Source organism: Xylocopa sonorina, chromosome 7, assembly GCF_050948175.1.
Source record: "Xylocopa sonorina isolate GNS202 chromosome 7, iyXylSono1_principal, whole genome shotgun sequence".
NCBI classification, from domain to species: Eukaryota; Metazoa; Arthropoda; class Insecta; order Hymenoptera; family Apidae; genus Xylocopa; species Xylocopa sonorina.
The window spans coordinates 6,137,440-6,154,237 of NC_135199.1; the positions used below are offsets into that span (position 1 = coordinate 6,137,440).

A 16,798-nucleotide genomic window follows, 5' to 3' on the forward strand; every position below is an offset into this window, starting at 1 on the left:
AAGACTAACATATAGTTTTATTAATATGTCTTAACTGCCTTCCTTTGTAGTTTTATATTTCTTTTATAAAAATTATTGCAATGTAGTGTATTGCAAATTAAAACCATATATCATACTACTTTAAAGAGATTACATAATTACAAAAACAAGAAATAAAGTGAAGAAATATGTTCAATAGACTTTTATACATTATTGTTTATTTCAGTTTAAATACTTTATAATAGCATTTCATTAGTACTTATCTATCACATTTCAAACTTTACTTAATTATAAAAATTATAACTACTATATAATTTATAATTCTTTATATACTAATATATCTGCAAAACAATTATTGAATATGTAATACACTTTATGTGTTTTTGTCATGTAAATTCTATTTAATATTTAATAAAAACATACTGTTTTACAATCAATTTTGTAAAAAACATTGTTATTCACAAATTGAGAATGTAAATTGTATAATAAAAATCAATAAAAAAAATATACAATAAAATTTGCTATATTGTAAGGTAATATTGTAATAATGTTTCAGTAATATTACAGGAATATGTAATTAATGACAGTACTAATTTATATGATGATTAATGTCTAATGTGAATTTACTACAATATTTATTCAAATAAGAACAATCTGCCATCATAAATCTGAAAATTTTTGATAGAGACATGTATTTGCAAAGAAATAAGACCAGTATTGAAATTAGTATTAAACTAATCAAATTGTATACTTACTTGTATAATAAAATTGTGAGAGGAACTGTACTAGCATGCCACAAGGAATGAGCATCAAATATCCAAAAAATTGGTGCAAAATCTGCTATTTCTAATATAGTAACAAGAACTGTTAATATGTTGAACCATCCAATCAGGTAAATATAAGATAATTTTTTACGATTACGATGCCACCATATTAATGTTATAACAAATGTAAAAAATCCTGTAATATAATTGTTATATTTAATTAGAGATGATTCTTTATGATGTAAAGGGATATGAACATTTCATTGAATTACCTATGATTACATTAAACTTCATATTATAGTCATAATTGATACGACCAGACCATAAGTGAGACAAATGTGTGTATAAAATGCTAAGATATCCGCATGTAATCACAGCAAACAATTTATTGTTTTTATAAGTTATTCTAAAATATAAAATGCAAGCAAGTATATAGTTTTATCTCATTTTATTTTTATATAATATTATGTTCTAGTTAACAACATTATCACTTACCTTAATAAAGTACAGTATAATAATGTAAGCACCATAATAAATGCACAGGAATAATCCATTACTTCTGTAAATGGAGTATCTCTTGCATGAAATACAGATGACCAAAACCAGCCATGCATGCAGATCTAAAATTAAATTTTGTTTACTTAAGAAAGTACAAAATATAGTTATATAATAATGTAATTGCATTTTTCATAGATACCATGCTAAGGTACGTCCATATATAAAACATAGGATAAGTAAATCCATATTTTCTTTTGAATTTCCAATACATGGCAGCATGACTATAAAAATTTAATATAGAAAATATAACTGACGCAGGTTCTTGACACCCAAAGAAGCGAATAAATGGCCACTGAAATGAAAATCACTTAAATTATTTTTATGTACTATGTTATTTCAAATTTATATTTCTTTTGTACGATAATTTATACGTTAACCTTTCCATGGAACTGAGGAACTTTTAACCCATGAGATGTAAAATAATCAACTGTTTTCCAAGTACAACTATAGCTACAGTCTTCTTTACAAGACCAAAGTAGCAATCTTAATGATAACGAAGGTTGTACTTTAAATGATTGATCTATAAAATAGTAGGCAACATTACATATATAAAGCCAAAACTTGACAAACTGTAAATCATTAAAATAACTTTCTTATTTCCATTTTAATTATTTCATTGGAAAGTGTCTACATTTCATGCGTTGAAAAAAGAAAACATACCATTATAACAATTACTGGCACTACATCTTTCAAGACACAAACTGTAAAACTGAGATCTGTCCCCTATTGAAGCTTTTGTATTTATTACTAAAAATAATTGAAATGTCAGAATTAAAAACCATTTTAGTTCTGACATGCTTCTTCTATGCTGTCACAAAGCCTACTGTATATCTTAAATTAATATGAGGAAACCTTAATAATGAAAATCCAATAACTTTAACACACATTACAAGTGTTGACATTGGTTGCAACTCTTAATACAGATAAAATATGTTTTAATAATATACAGTATATTATATATAGTATTCATCTTTTATTTATTTAAATACATGTATTACGTCGTAATAAAATTAAAGTGATAATACGAGTATTTAAATAGGAATATAGAAAGAAGGATGGCATAAAATGATGTTACTTTTAAGTGAATGACTGAAAATGAAACAGGGAGAGTGCGAGTGAGCGAGTGAGCGCGAGTGTCAGTGCGAGTGAGAGTGAGCAAGAATAAGAGTACAATAACTTTGCGTTTGAATTTCTATACTATTTCAATTAACATGTATACTTAATTGAATACCATTATATTTTTCTACAATCTCTTGTTGTACGTATCACGTACACAAATATACCTATACCATAGGCTTAAAGCAAATAATCTGTCATGGAAGAATATGTTTTTGTAAACAATATGAAATACAAATTTTTGGATATTTAAATACGTTGAAATGTATACACTTTTGCATGGATTGTACAAGTATCTTGTGCAAAAAGATGAATATTTTATATTAATATTAGGACTTGATAATGCAGGGAAAACGGTGAGAAATTGGCAAAGTTGCACAGTTGAGGTTAAGTAGGTTCATATACATTTGCTTTTTAATCACCGCTATGTCACACAGACCTATTTAGAAGCAGCGAAAACGAAATTTACAAAAAATTACAAGGGTATGAATCCTAGTAAAATCACAACAACTGTTGGGTTAAATATTGGAAAAATTGATATAGCTGGTGTTCGTTTTAATTTTTGGGATCTTGGTGGACAAGAAGAGCTTCGATCGCTATGGGATAAAGTAAGTAATATCTCAGAAAAGTATAATTAGAAAGAGATACGATTTAAATATAGTTATGTTGCGGTAACAAATTATTTTGTATTATATTACAGTATTATGCAGAATCTCATGCTGTGATTTACATAGTTGATTCATCTGATCGTGAAAAAATACCTGAATCTAAAGAAACTTTTGGTAAAATATATATAAAAAATTACATATATATTATATGTAAATCACTATTTTATATTAGAATATAAATTTTTTGTTCATTTACAGATAGAGTTATATCTTCGGAACATCTAATAGGTGTACCACTTCTAGTTTTAGCTAATAAGCAGGATGTACCTGATTGCATGGGTGTTAGAGAAGTGAAGCCAATTTTTAACCAAAATGCACATTTAATAGGTCGAAGAGATTGCATGGTAATGCCTGTTTCTGCTCTAAATGGGTATGTGAATTATAAATTCTGATTCTTAATTTTCAAAACAAAAATTATAATTTGAAGAGGTGTAATATAAATTATGAAAAGATATGCATATTATAAATTAATATAAACGATCACATTTAATAATTATTTGTATAACAAAGGGATGGTGTAGATGAAGGAATTCACTGGCTTGTGGATTGCGTCAAGAGAAACAACGATGTTCGCCCTCCCCGTAATCAGAATGACAATTATCTGTCTTAACAATGCATTCCTGTTTTGTTTTATAAATATAGATTAATTTTTGTAAACAGTATTTTAATGTAAAAATTGTGTATATTTACATTAGAAATTACATTTTTACCAATAAACTTTGTTTTCTAATCTGTATCACATCAGTTATTTATCTCTATCAGTTCACATCATTGATAAAATAAATTATATTACATTTTCTATGCTTTTCTGAATGTCACTATTCATTAATCTTGTTTCTACTACTAATTGTTTAGTTGATCATTTATTAATTTTCATTTACATATAATTATAATACAGAATTATAATTAGAAAGTATATATAAATATTTCAAACAATTTAGTAATATGAACAGACTATATTGGTGCTATCAAGGTATCTGAGATAAGAGATAATGCCAACACCTTACCTCCTCCTCTGTTATGTTGATGATAAAAAGTGTACAAAACTGGTAGTACACAGCTGTATACTGGAATACATATGCATTGCTATTTTAGTGTTAAATTTTTACTACAAATTATTCGTTCATTAACTCTTTGTGCGGCATCATGTGGCATTATTATTATGAATCCGATGACTGGAGCGTTTTACCACCAGAACTGAACAGAAGGTGATACTTTGTTTTTAGTATTTTATGAAAAACTGATTTTCACATGTGATTGAAAATACAATAGATAATTATATTTGTTTATTCAAAGTCTGTAAGTTTTTAGTAAAAATATATATATTTGTACATACAATAGCCATGCGATATAATTAAAAAAATATCATGTAATTAAATGTATTGTTTTAATAATATGGTTTAAAAATAATTTCGTATAATGGTTATATTTCTCAAACTACTTAAATTACTTTATCTTGAATATTTGAACGAAAAACAATTACAACAGTATATTTGTACAAATCATGCTAATATATATATTGTTCATACACATTACGATCTTATTATTTTTAACAACAATTGTGCAATGACGCTCGGATCATATGTTAAGATAATTTCTGAAATTGTTTTATTTTTAACAAGAAAGTATACATCATTAAAACTATCGGCGACTATCTTATTGGGAAAGAGAAAAGTGGGTCGTATTATTTGGTATGATTTAAGAAATAGTACAAATTTCGCGCTTTAGAAATGAACACCTTTGTTATTCACTACGTTGAACAAAAGCATAAATAAGAGATCCGCAATAAATGGTAGAGAAGAAGGGAAAGAACGGGATTCTCAGGAAAGAATAACCGATACACCTGCTCGTGAACGTTTGAATCGTGAGGCGTGCGCGACGTAGAATATGACGACGATAATGTTAACCGAAAAGTCACAATAATTATTAGGAACAACGTCGGTGACAATGGGTAGCCATTTTGATTTTTTGGTGCGCGATTATCGCGGACCATCGTGGAGAGTGTTTGTCGTGTGATAGGCTAGACGACTGTGGACGTTTAACTATGTCCATGGTTTTTTCCACAGTTGATTAACCCCGTTCATCGTGAATCAAAGTTTCGCACGGTACGTATTTGTTAAGTTAATAGAAAGTCAAGTTGGATGAAAATATACTCGGAATGCAATATATATACAAACCGATACAGGCCGATATACCAGGTGCAAGATAGACTATGCAAAGTGAGTGAGGGCGCACGACTCGCGCCCTGGGAGGCGAGGCATTTCTCGCCGTATTTGTCGTACGACTTGCGTGTAAAAGGTGGGCGACACGACGACGATACATTCAACGTGCTTTTTCGTGCCGTCTTGTACGTACGTCGTGAATCGTCGTGTACGTCGTTCGATTTCTGGGTTCACAAGTTTCCTGAGAACGACGTCCTTGACTGGGTACTGTTTGACAGCTAGAAAACTAACCCTTGGTTCGATGCCCTTCAGTGCGAACGATCTTTTATATAATCGGTTTACACGTTTTACAATATGCTACAGACTTGTGCGTGCGTACGACCGCGACGCGTTTTTATAGCACGTGAATTTGTGGTCGAATGACACTCAAAAACTAGGTAATATCCATTGCATGCATTGCACTCTTCTGATCGACTACTTAGATTTCGTCAGCGAAACCGGTTTATTTGTATTCACTGCACGTATTGTACACGCGTTTCAAAAAATATAGCAGAACCTTAAGTTTATGTTCTCTATGCAACGAAGAAACTATGATTATATCTATTCTTTTCATTTCTACACGAATCATTCGAGTTCCCATTGTGTCTATGAGATTATTGACAAACTCAGTTTACATACAAATGTGTTGGCTATTTTTTTTTTTTTGTCCTTTCAAATACTGAATACCTTTTGAGTAATTTCATACTCATATTTAGTTTTAATTATAGAAATATATAAATAATCTGTCACACGTATAGAAATAATACATATATTTACTTTTGACATTATGCGACATATAAGCGCAATTCTGGTTTGCTTATATATTGTGTATATATAAAATTGTGTACGATTTATTACAGTAAAAGTTGTTTTAGGAAAAAGGTAGAGAACATTGACTTACTTTTATTTAGTTAGTACATATTTATAACATTTTTGAAGTTTTCCAAATAACATTTTATAATTGTTCATGTTGTTGTCTGACATTTTCCCAATAGGAGGAAAACGGTGTGTGTTCCATATTCATCTATACTTCATTTATATTACTGAAGCCAGTCGTATATATTCGAAAACATCGTTGAGAATCATGAATGCTTCAGAACATGGGTAATATACAATTTCTAACACTATAGATATTTTTAACGAATAATTTACTTAATAAAACAAAATAATAAGATATATCACATAATGTAAAGTTGTTATTATTCTTTTTTCAATCCTATATTAGTTTAAGTAAAGTATAATTCTTGTTAAATTTTATTTGAAAAACAATTTGTTACTACAACAATGACAAATATAAATTAATAAAATAGTACTTATTTGACGCAACTAAGGAACAATTGAGATTGGTTCATGGGTGTCATTGCACAACAAGAAAAATAGCATGTAAGTGGTTTGTGCGTGTAAAATAGCATGGGTGTGTACGTTGCAGGTTTAACCCAGCCTTTAACATGGCATCCATAAAACAGGCATTTAATGAGGCAGTAGAAAGAGGTAAGAGAGTGTATTGTTTACATAATAATTATTTAATTATGTATTCATTAGTTCTTATGATATATTTGATATTATATATTTACTATTAATTTTAGACTTTAAATAAAATAGAGATTTATGAATTTTCATGTTATTATATTTTACACATAGCACTTTAATTGAACAGGTAATAGTTAAATCAATGTCATTAAGCTGGGTTTATTATTTCTTTATGTATAAATTATAAGTCATGCTTGTGAACGTTCCATATTTCTTCAAAAATTAGAAAAAAAGATATAAGAATAGAATATCATTTGTTAGAAGAAAATATGAAATGTGTGGAAATAAAGGCATGATCTTTTCTTTTACTTTTATCTGCATTAGACACTAGTCATATGCTTTTTAACACTAACTCCTTCCTCTATATTCCATATGCAGAACCTAATTTTATTGCATATCATTGCTTGCATTTTTCATATAAAAAAAATTTATACCACAATCATCATTCATAGCTTAAGCATTTAACTCATTAAACCCTACTAACACTAGATTTGATAACATGTGTGTAATTTAAAAGTTTCAACAGTTAGAATGCCTGCACCAACACGATTGAGGGATCTCATCAGGCAAATAAGAGCTGCTAGGACTGCGGCAGAAGAGAGGACAGTTGTTAATAAAGAATGTGCTTACATTCGTTCCACATTTAGAGAAGAGGATAGTGTATGGAGATGCCGTAATATTGCAAAACTTTTATATATTCATATGCTTGGGTGTGTATTATATTTTCTCATATTATCTAAAATTATATACTTTATAATCTTATTTTTACTAAATTATTAATTTTTTAGATATCCAGCACATTTTGGCCAATTAGAGTGTTTAAAACTTATTGCATCTCCAAGGTTTACAGACAAACGAATTGGTTACTTGGGTGCAATGTTACTGCTGGATGAACGACAAGATGTCCATCTTTTAATCACAAATTGTTTGAAAAAGTAATATGCTTCTAAGAATATTTTAATTTTTGCTTAAAGTATATATAAATATAATAACATTAATTTTTTTGTTTAAAGTGATTTAAATACCTCCACACAATTTGTTATTGGTTTGGCATTATGCACTTTGGGTGCAATTGCATCGCCAGAAATGGCAAGAGATTTGGCATCTGAAGTTGAAAGGCTAATGAAATCACCAAATGCATACATACGAAAAAAGGCAGCCCTTTGTGCATTTAGAATAATTAGACGTGTACCAGAATTAATGGAAATGTTTCTACCAGCTACTCGTAGTTTGATTACAGAAAAGAATCATGGTGTACTAATTACAGGTGTCACTCTCATTACAGAAATGTGTGAAAACAGTGTTGATACACTAAATCACTTTAAAAAGGTAAGAATTTTAAATGTTTTATTAAAAAATTGTTACTTCTAGCCTATTAGTTCAATAGTTGCAAGCTAGATTATAGTTGCATTAACAGTTAACTAAAGTACTGAATTTATAGTATTAGTAAAAATTTCTTTGTGTAAAATTAATTAAAATTAACCGAAAGTAATTATGGAAGGGAATGTAGTATTTAACTTTTATATGACAAATGAACATACGAATTAAAAGAATATTTATATATTTAATTTTAATAAAAACACAATGTGTACAGTATGAATTAAATGTTCCTTAAATAATTTTCAATGATGAATAGTTTTCGATTAGCGCAATTTTTTAAAATATACATTTCGCTCATAATATTCGTAATATAAGTATGGTTTTATCTTCCTTAGGAATGCGGCCATCGAGAGGTAAAAGGCATTGAACGTCCTTTATATTTTTGCATGTTATGCTTATTATGTATTTCATTCTTTTGTTTTGTTTTATATGTATTTTTTTTCTTGCATATATTCATGGTCGTACGATCGCTTCTTCAATATGTATAAAATGCAAAAACATATTTGCATGTATTTTGAAGATGTAATATATGATACAAAACAATATAATTTCACTTTTTGTGAAATGAAATTCACTTTTATATTTTTATTACAATTATATAAATGCAACGTATGTGTTGTTAATATCAATTGAATATTTAAAGAAACAAAATTGAAATATTAATTTCTTTAAAATGCTTAGCAGTCGGTATACTGCAAGTGAAATATGATACGTTCTTAACGTATCATGTATTTCTAGATGTGTGTGTGTGTGTGTGTGTGTGTGTGTGTGTGTGTGTGTATATATATATATATATATATATATACATATATGTGTAAATATGTATTTTAATTATATAAAGTGCAAGTAAAAATATAGTAATTTGTGCACAAATAATGTAGCATAATTAATATTACTTTTTTATCTTATTCAGCAGCTTACACCTATTTTAAAAAAAATATATTTTTGTATTTAATGTGGATCATTGCTGTTTGGTAATTCGAAAAAGATTTGAATGAAAATATAAAATATGCAGTGTCTTACATTGTAATTTTTGTCTTGTAATTTATCGTTTAATACTTTTTATGTATTATTATACTAATTTTGTATTATTCAATTAAGATTCAAATATTATTTCAGATTGTGCCAAATCTTGTGAGGATTTTGAAAAATTTGATACTAGCAGGATATTCTCCAGAACATGACGTGTCTGGAGTATCTGATCCGTTTCTCCAGGTAAAAATATTGCGCCTCCTCCGAATTTTGGGACGTAACGATATCGATGCATCTGAAGCAATGAATGATATACTTGCACAAGTTGCAACTAATACAGAGACTAGCAAAAATGTTGGAAACACAATATTATACGAAACTGTATTATCTATTATGGACATAAAATCGGAAAGTGGGCTCAGAGTATTAGCAGTGAATATATTAGGCCGGTTTTTATTGAACAACGATAAGAATATTCGATACGTTGCTTTGAATACGTTATTAAAAACAGTTTATGTGGATACAAGTGCAGTACAAAGACATCGCTCAACAATATTGGTAATGTTGCTATATGCTTTTAAACATATGTGTTTTAAACAACTATTACGTGCAATTATCATATCTTCTACTTATCTTTTACTCAGGAGTGTTTAAAAGATCCAGATGTGTCAATCAGAAGACGAGCAATGGAGCTAAGTTTTGCACTTGTAAATTCTAACAATATTAGAAACATGATGAAAGAGTTACTACTTTTCTTAGAACGTGCTGATCCAGAGTTTAAAGCCCAATGCAGCAGTAACATAGTAATGTCCGCGGAAAGATTCGCGCCAAATAAACGTTGGCACCTAGAGACATTATTCAAAGTTCTTGTTGCTGTACGTAATTTATTTGATTATCTGTATTGTTTTATACATTTACATATTTTTAACATTTAATATTACAATTTTATTATTTTTTTTAGGCTGGAAACTATGTTCGAGATGATGTGGTAGCATGCACCATTCAGTTAATTTCAGAAACACCATCTCAACAAAGTTACGCTGTCAGTGCTTTGTGGAAAGCATTGGAAAAAGATACATCGGATAAGCAATCTCTGGCTCAAGTAGCAACATGGTGTATTGGCGAATATGGTGATTTATTATTATATGGACCACCTTTAGAAGATGTTGATGCTCCTGTCAATGTACGTTTTCTTATTGACATTATATATAAATGTTTTCTTAATTTTTTTAATAAAAATTGAAACGAATATCTTTTTATTTTTATTAGTTAACAGAAGACGAAGTTATTGATGTCTATCAAAGGTTACTGTGGAATCCACAAAATACAGTTGTCACGAAACAATATACCTTGTTGTCTCTCACAAAGCTTAGCACAAGATTCCAAAAGGGCAATGAGTAAGTACTGTTAAGAAAATCCATTATTAGTTTTTAAAATAATTACTCATACATATATTTTTTTCCTACATCTTAGAAAAATTCGTCAAATAATCGATACGTTCGGAAGTAATTTGCATATAGAATTGCAACAGCGAGGTATTGAGTTTTCGCAATTGTTCAGAAAATACGATCACTTACGACCTGCGTTACTTGAAAGAATGCCTCCAATGGAAACTGCAAGACCACAAGCTAATGGAATTATTGGTATGGCGAATGGTGAACCAGAAGCAGAGGAAGAAAAATCATCAGTCTTAGAAGCGAGTACCCCGCCATCTGATTCAGTAAGTCACACAATTAAAAGTATATTTATAAAAGATATTTAATAAAAATACTTTTAAGATTTGAATATAATAACTTGTACAACATAATATACTTTATTATAATTAACTGTTTTCCTTACAAACAATTAGAAAAATAATTATTAAAAAAATTACACACTGCAGTAACAATATTAAATGTGGCAATACAGTTGAATGTTTTTTGTATTTTTGTAGAGTGCACTTCTAGATTTGCTTGGAACCACTGACTTAGGAATGACATCCTCAGCGTCGAATAAAACTCCACCTAGTAATTCAACAACGATAGCAAATAATAACGATCTCTTGGACCTACTTGGTAGTTTGGATTTAAGTGCACCTACACCTACGTCTGCACTGCCACAGGCGCAAATGTCGTCGCAAATATCGTCGCAAATATTTAGCCCTACTAATACGAACAACCTTTTAGTGGACGGTTTACTTAATTCATCGTCTGTTCAAAATGGTTTGTGCAATCTAGTAAAACATCTATTTTTTGTTACTAACAATACGAGATACAAACTTTTTTCAATTTTTGTAACTTTAGATACACCTACTATGGTTGTATTGGATAAAGCGGGACTTAAAATAACGTTCAGATTAGAAAGACCTCCAGATATTACTGATTTATTAATCATCAATATGTCAGCCCAAAATTCTGGAAGTGCTATACTGACTGATTTTTTGTTTCAAGCAGCAGTTCCTAAGGTACGAGCTTTTAAGTCTGTATATTGCTTGCGTTATACCATTTTATTGATTAACATCAATATTGTTTCGTTCTCCTTGTTCTCCTCCTTTGCAATGTCAATATTATCGAATCATGTTTTATAGTTGACATTGTGGTATCACAGTATTATTGCATATCTCAAAGTATGATCGCAACACGATAGCTTCGTGATCATAAGTATAAAGAAATATAAAACATGTTTTATGTTTTATATTTCAGACATTCCAACTACAAATGTTATCTCCATCAAGCACGGTCATTCCTCCTTCTGGACAAGTTACTCAAGTATTGAAAGTTGCAAATGTCAATAAAGTAAGATATTATGTTAATATTTCTTTCAAAATTGTATCGTAGTTCGTTCTATTATCTGTTTTAATATTGATCACTTGTATTCTCTTACACAGGTACCTCTAAGAATGAGATTACGTATATCTTACACTGGACCAATAGGTCCAGTTTTGGAACAAACGGAAGTAAATAATTTTCCCCCTTTAACATCGCAGTGACAAGATATATTAAAAAGAACAATTGTACATATGCCTGTCTAAATAAGTAATTGAGTCTTAAATAGACTGAAATCCAATTTCATCTCTTCATCGGGTAGAATGAAAATATATTGGTAAAGGGACATGTTTAATAAGAAACACTTATCAATTAGTTAATCTGATAGTTCAACACACATGGACACGAATCTGGCAAGATTCGAATTTTTTACGTGAATTTCGATTTTTCCCTTTTTTAACATAGATTTACAAGTTTTCATCTGCTCACAGGCAATACTTTATAATTGCAAAAAATTTGAACAATTAACATTTTACTTGTATGTAATATTTTTATGTAAATATGTTTGCGTAGGAATTATTTTTTAAATTTTGATTTTACACTGTTGAATATAAAAATAACATAACTAAATACTTTTAAATATAAAACAAATTTATACAATGAGTGACATACTTGTAATGCTTCAAAGACTCGAACGTTATTGCGATAAATCTATTATTTATTATTCAGACAAACATATGCATTTGTAAATTATTTAAATTAGTGCTTGTTGAGCAGATAGTATAATATTCATTTCAAAATGTTTCAGAAATATAGTAAAGTTTATTATTAAAATGAAATTATTAAATTTCGAAAAAGAGAAAAGAAAGGAATGTAAAATTTCTCTGTACTATGCTGCATGTATTGTGAGACGTGTAAATATTTTCTTTAATCCAATAGTAGACAGATAGAAAGATATTACATGCAACACTGTTACTTGATCTGTTGAATTTGTAATCTTACTGCTTCTGATTTAGCGTATAATTTCTTGTATAGGGTAATTAAAACAAAAAATGCATACAAAAATGATACGTAACAGAAAATATTTGTTTGTAGAATCACTCGAAAATGCTGGTAAAAAGTGTTTGTCATTAAAAATATTGCTGCCCGATTATCAACGACAAGCACTTAAAATCTCGCTGTAATAATTGATCTTTTCTACTATATTTGTAAGTAATAAATGGACGCGATTGCCTTGTAAATAATTAAATAATTGCAGTGACATAGAAATGATTAAATTCTTATTATGAAGAGTGTAAAATGGGGTTCTTTACTACATGTGTTTTATGATACATTTGTCATGTCAATACTTAATAGGAGAATATTGCTTCTTTCACAACAAAAATTTTTTTAGATGAAAACGTGGATCACACAAATTTCATATATATATAATGTGTATGTTTGCTATACCCCATATTTACATCTGTTATGGGTGGTGTTTATACTGTTTTGAATGTATTTCAAAGAGGGAGGGGGAGTATATGATATCATTGGAGGGCTGAATTCTGATTGTCAAATTATTTTTCACATGTATGTCTGTTTACTAAATCATTTAAAATTATTAACAAACTTTTTCTCTTTTACAGTTAAATTTGTAGAAAAGTTTAAAATTAGGAAAGAAATATTATTTTCAAAGTATCTAATACGTTATTAGGCATATGATATTAGAATTATATACTTTAAAATTATATAAAATCTTTAAAATAATTTTGTATTGTAATAGATATGTCATGCACAAAAATTTAAAACAAAATTATAATTTGTTGTTGAAAAGATTTTACTTACATAGTAACGTATAATTTTTGAAAATAAAATATATATTCAAATATTTTTGATGAAATAACAAGAATTAAGTAAAAGTTTCAATATCTAAAATATTTTTACATTCCTTTTTATTATGTGTGTGTAGAATTTATTTAAATATTTATATAAAATGTATACGCGCGATTAAATTTGAAGAAGTTAGAAATTTAAACTTTTATTAATTTAATGAACTTGAAAATAATTGAACTGAACCATTCGAAAACAATTCATATCTTTTTATACGTATTAATTCTTCTTATACGTAGCAAATAAATTCGACGAAGAATGTGTGTCTACAACTGGCGAGACAATACATAACAAATTACATAAAAGATAGCTGTAGCAACAATTACTTGCAAGTATTCATCATTTTCAATATTTTATGTAAATGAAATTACGATATGATTGTACTTAATTCTATTTAATTTACTGTAATGTAATAGATTTATATAAACACATATAGGTTTTTAATGTTCTGTTAATTCTAGTATTATAAAAAATCTAGTATTCTGAAAATGATTGAATTAACAAATTGTTTTCTAATATTATTTTTCTTAAATTTCTTTAAGAGCAAACGTATATATCATAACATACTAATAAGTATATTATCGATATAACTGTATGCATTTTAGCTCCGTCCCTTATATGTTGCACTATGAATGCAGTGTATAATTCTAGAACAGGTGGGTGTGTTTCTGAGTGGCCTTGTCCTAAAGTCTGTGACACAGTGTCAGCCCTTCAGTGGGGTGTACTCTGCCTACTTGTTCTCAATATATATTATATTAGTTTTATAAGTATAAATCAGCTGTGAGGATATTGAATAATGATAAAGATGCTGTATATATACTTTTTAGAGAATCAAGGTGTGAAAATAAAATGTATTTTTATTCCACTACTCTTTCAGAATATTATACTCACATTTATGTCATTATTTCGTTAATTTATAAATTATTAATTATATTATATTAATTCTTTATTAGCAATTTTATATAATAACTCCCGGATGCATGGTAATAATAGAAGATAATCATAGAAAGGTAAACATTTTTTTTCTATTACAATTAAAAATGTTCTCTCTCTTTCTTTCTTTATTACATATGTAAATTATTACATTTAATTCTTTTTATAACCATTACGTTTCACACACAGAATTTATTGTTGCTGAGACTCAATAGTATTACACCCAACTTGATTAAATAGCCTATCTTTAATTATTTGCGCCATTAATCCGTGAATAATTTCAATTGTAGTTTTACAACTGTCTTTCGTCGCTTTCATTAGTTTTTCCACAGTACTTCGATCATGAGGGTCCGTTCCACCTAAAATAAAGCCTCTTCCAAGTGCAACTTCTGATTGTTCAAGTTTATCTGATAAATCGAAGATTTGTCCAGTAGTATAATCTGCGTTCGTTAGAAGGCTAGAAGAGCTTAATGTATTCACCCAATATTTATTCCACAATGAATCTAATAATCTTCTATCTAACGACGATTTGAAATAAGAAACTTCTAAAGAATAGTATTGTTTACAGTGAACACCAAAATCTTCAATTTTATTCAATGGTATCGTTTGGTATTCAGATGGTTCTTCATTTGCTGGTTTATATCCCTGCATCAATAAATTTTATTACCTTTCATGTTATATTTCTTTCTATTAAATATTATAAACAAACTTGTGCATATATAAACTACCTTTGGGTAAGTTCTAAATGCGCCAAGACAAACTTTTCCGGCAGATATTGTTCTCACTGGATCAATTACAATAGCAACAAATGGTTCTTGGAAATTTTGATTCAGCATTTGAGTAGATACATCAATACCTGATAGCCAACATCCATAACCAGGGTGGCTGTGATACCATCCAATGGCATTCTCTTGTCTTCCAACCTTAACAGGCAAAATAATAGTAATATTTTTACAAATAAAATTCAAAATTATATCTATAATAATTGAATAAATGTGATTTAAAAGAATACTTGTTTAGCTGCTTCTATGTAGGCAGTCATATATTCATATGCTTGAGCTTGTGCATTAACTCTTGTTTCGGTGCCCTCTACAGGTAGTGCAAATGAATCCATAACAATCATTGTATTCGCAGCAACTTTTCCAAGTAAAAGACCCATCACTTCCAAAGTTTCTCCTGAACGAGCATGCATAACCATTTTGAGTAATGCTAGTGCTGAAATCTTTATATCTTTGAAGAAATGAGGGCTAAAACACAATTAGAAAAATATGATTAAAAAGAGAAAATATAATACTTTCATGGAAAATACACAATAATGACATACTCTTTCTCCCATGGCTTTGCAGCTAGTATATCCTGTTGTTCTTTACGATCATATCTATAAATTTCATCAACTGTGCTAATTGCTTCGATGTTATTTGACATTTCCCAAGTTTTTTTAGCAATATTACTTTGGTTCGATGAAGTACTTGCCATAGTGACAAACTTTTTTCAGAACTTTACAGTTCTAAAATAAACAAAAGAATTACTACTTAATGCTATGCTTTATTAATACTGAATTAAGGTTTGTCTTAACCCAAATAAGCAATTAGTGATGTTTCTTATACATCAGATTTTCGTAATTGCACGATCACAACAATAACTGTTGATAAAATACTAGTCATATTAAGCGTTGAATACGTTATAACATTGAGGGCATAGGAAAACAATAAACTATTAAATCACTTTCGCACAACTCAAACTCGCAAGAAATTACACCGAAAATATAGGTAGTGTCTACATTACATTTGTAATTTTGTACGAAAGTGTCTGACGCAGAAATTAATAAATTTCCAAAATCATTGTACAACCATAACACTGAATTATTACATTACTATGTAGCTTATGGTTTTGTTTGTAATTGCACGGTATGTAGGATACAATGATTGGTTAACATATGATGTTCCATGAGGTATTCGTTAACGCCATCTATTAACAAAATCTCTATTTTTCATGTAAAGAATGGAAATAGAAATTATGTATATAATTATACATATCTCTTGCAAACAAGTACTGTAACATTATAATAAAGTGTTCTTGACTTG

The 16,798-nt window shown here is 28.8% G+C and overlaps 4 protein-coding genes across 19 annotated transcripts; 2 read left to right on the plus strand and 2 right to left on the minus strand.

Moving 5' to 3' along the window:
• Positions 1-473: 473 nt before the first annotated feature.
• Positions 474-2,607, minus strand: Pgap3 (Per1-like protein PGAP3). The gene is made up of 8 exons (XM_076898292.1): positions 2,521-2,607; positions 1,962-2,132; positions 1,679-1,821; positions 1,441-1,593; positions 1,239-1,363; positions 1,016-1,149; positions 735-939; positions 474-647 (listed from the first exon to the last, which is right to left on the minus strand). Exons 2-8 carry the CDS (start codon positions 2,095-2,097, stop codon positions 569-571), a joined length of 975 nt encoding a protein of 324 aa, XP_076754407.1. The 5' UTR covers positions 2,098-2,132; positions 2,521-2,607; the 3' UTR covers positions 474-568.
• A 24-nt stretch (positions 2,608-2,631) lies between these two features.
• Positions 2,632-3,821, plus strand: Arfrp1 (ADP-ribosylation factor related protein 1). 2 transcript variants are annotated; one of them, XM_076898296.1, is made up of 5 exons: positions 2,632-2,773; positions 2,855-3,025; positions 3,118-3,199; positions 3,284-3,455; positions 3,596-3,821. In XM_076898296.1, exons 1-5 carry the CDS (start codon positions 2,681-2,683, stop codon positions 3,693-3,695), a joined length of 618 nt encoding a protein of 205 aa, XP_076754411.1. In that variant the 5' UTR covers positions 2,632-2,680; the 3' UTR covers positions 3,696-3,821. The 2 variants fall into 2 exon arrangements, with proteins under 2 accessions (XP_076754411.1, XP_076754412.1); XM_076898297.1 differs by having other exon boundaries at positions 3,329-3,455.
• Positions 3,822-4,136: 315 nt separating this feature from the next.
• On the plus strand, positions 4,137-14,649 carry Ap-1gamma (adaptor protein complex 1, gamma subunit). 15 transcript variants are annotated; one of them, XM_076898263.1, is made up of 17 exons: positions 5,059-5,190; positions 5,271-5,383; positions 6,282-6,390; positions 6,716-6,777; positions 7,334-7,526; positions 7,605-7,751; positions 7,830-8,145; positions 8,532-8,549; positions 9,316-9,726; positions 9,813-10,043; positions 10,130-10,351; positions 10,438-10,565; positions 10,642-10,888; positions 11,102-11,369; positions 11,451-11,611; positions 11,850-11,942; positions 12,035-14,649. In XM_076898263.1, the coding sequence occupies exons 3-17, from the start codon at positions 6,371-6,373 to the stop codon at positions 12,134-12,136; spliced, it is 2,619 nt and encodes an 872-aa protein (XP_076754378.1). In that variant the 5' UTR covers positions 5,059-5,190; positions 5,271-5,383; positions 6,282-6,370; the 3' UTR covers positions 12,137-14,649. The 15 variants fall into 15 exon arrangements, with proteins under 15 accessions (XP_076754373.1, XP_076754374.1, XP_076754375.1 ...); XM_076898267.1 differs by having other exon boundaries at positions 7,343-7,526; XM_076898268.1 differs by lacking the exon at positions 8,532-8,549 and having other exon boundaries at positions 7,343-7,526.
• Positions 14,621-16,662, minus strand: Csn5 (COP9 signalosome subunit 5). The gene is made up of 5 exons (XM_076898291.1): positions 16,500-16,662; positions 16,039-16,221; positions 15,727-15,961; positions 15,443-15,637; positions 14,621-15,359 (listed from the first exon to the last, which is right to left on the minus strand). Exons 2-5 carry the CDS (start codon positions 16,188-16,190, stop codon positions 14,907-14,909), a joined length of 1,035 nt encoding a protein of 344 aa, XP_076754406.1. The 5' UTR covers positions 16,191-16,221; positions 16,500-16,662; the 3' UTR covers positions 14,621-14,906.
• Positions 16,663-16,798: the final 136 nt, after the last annotated feature.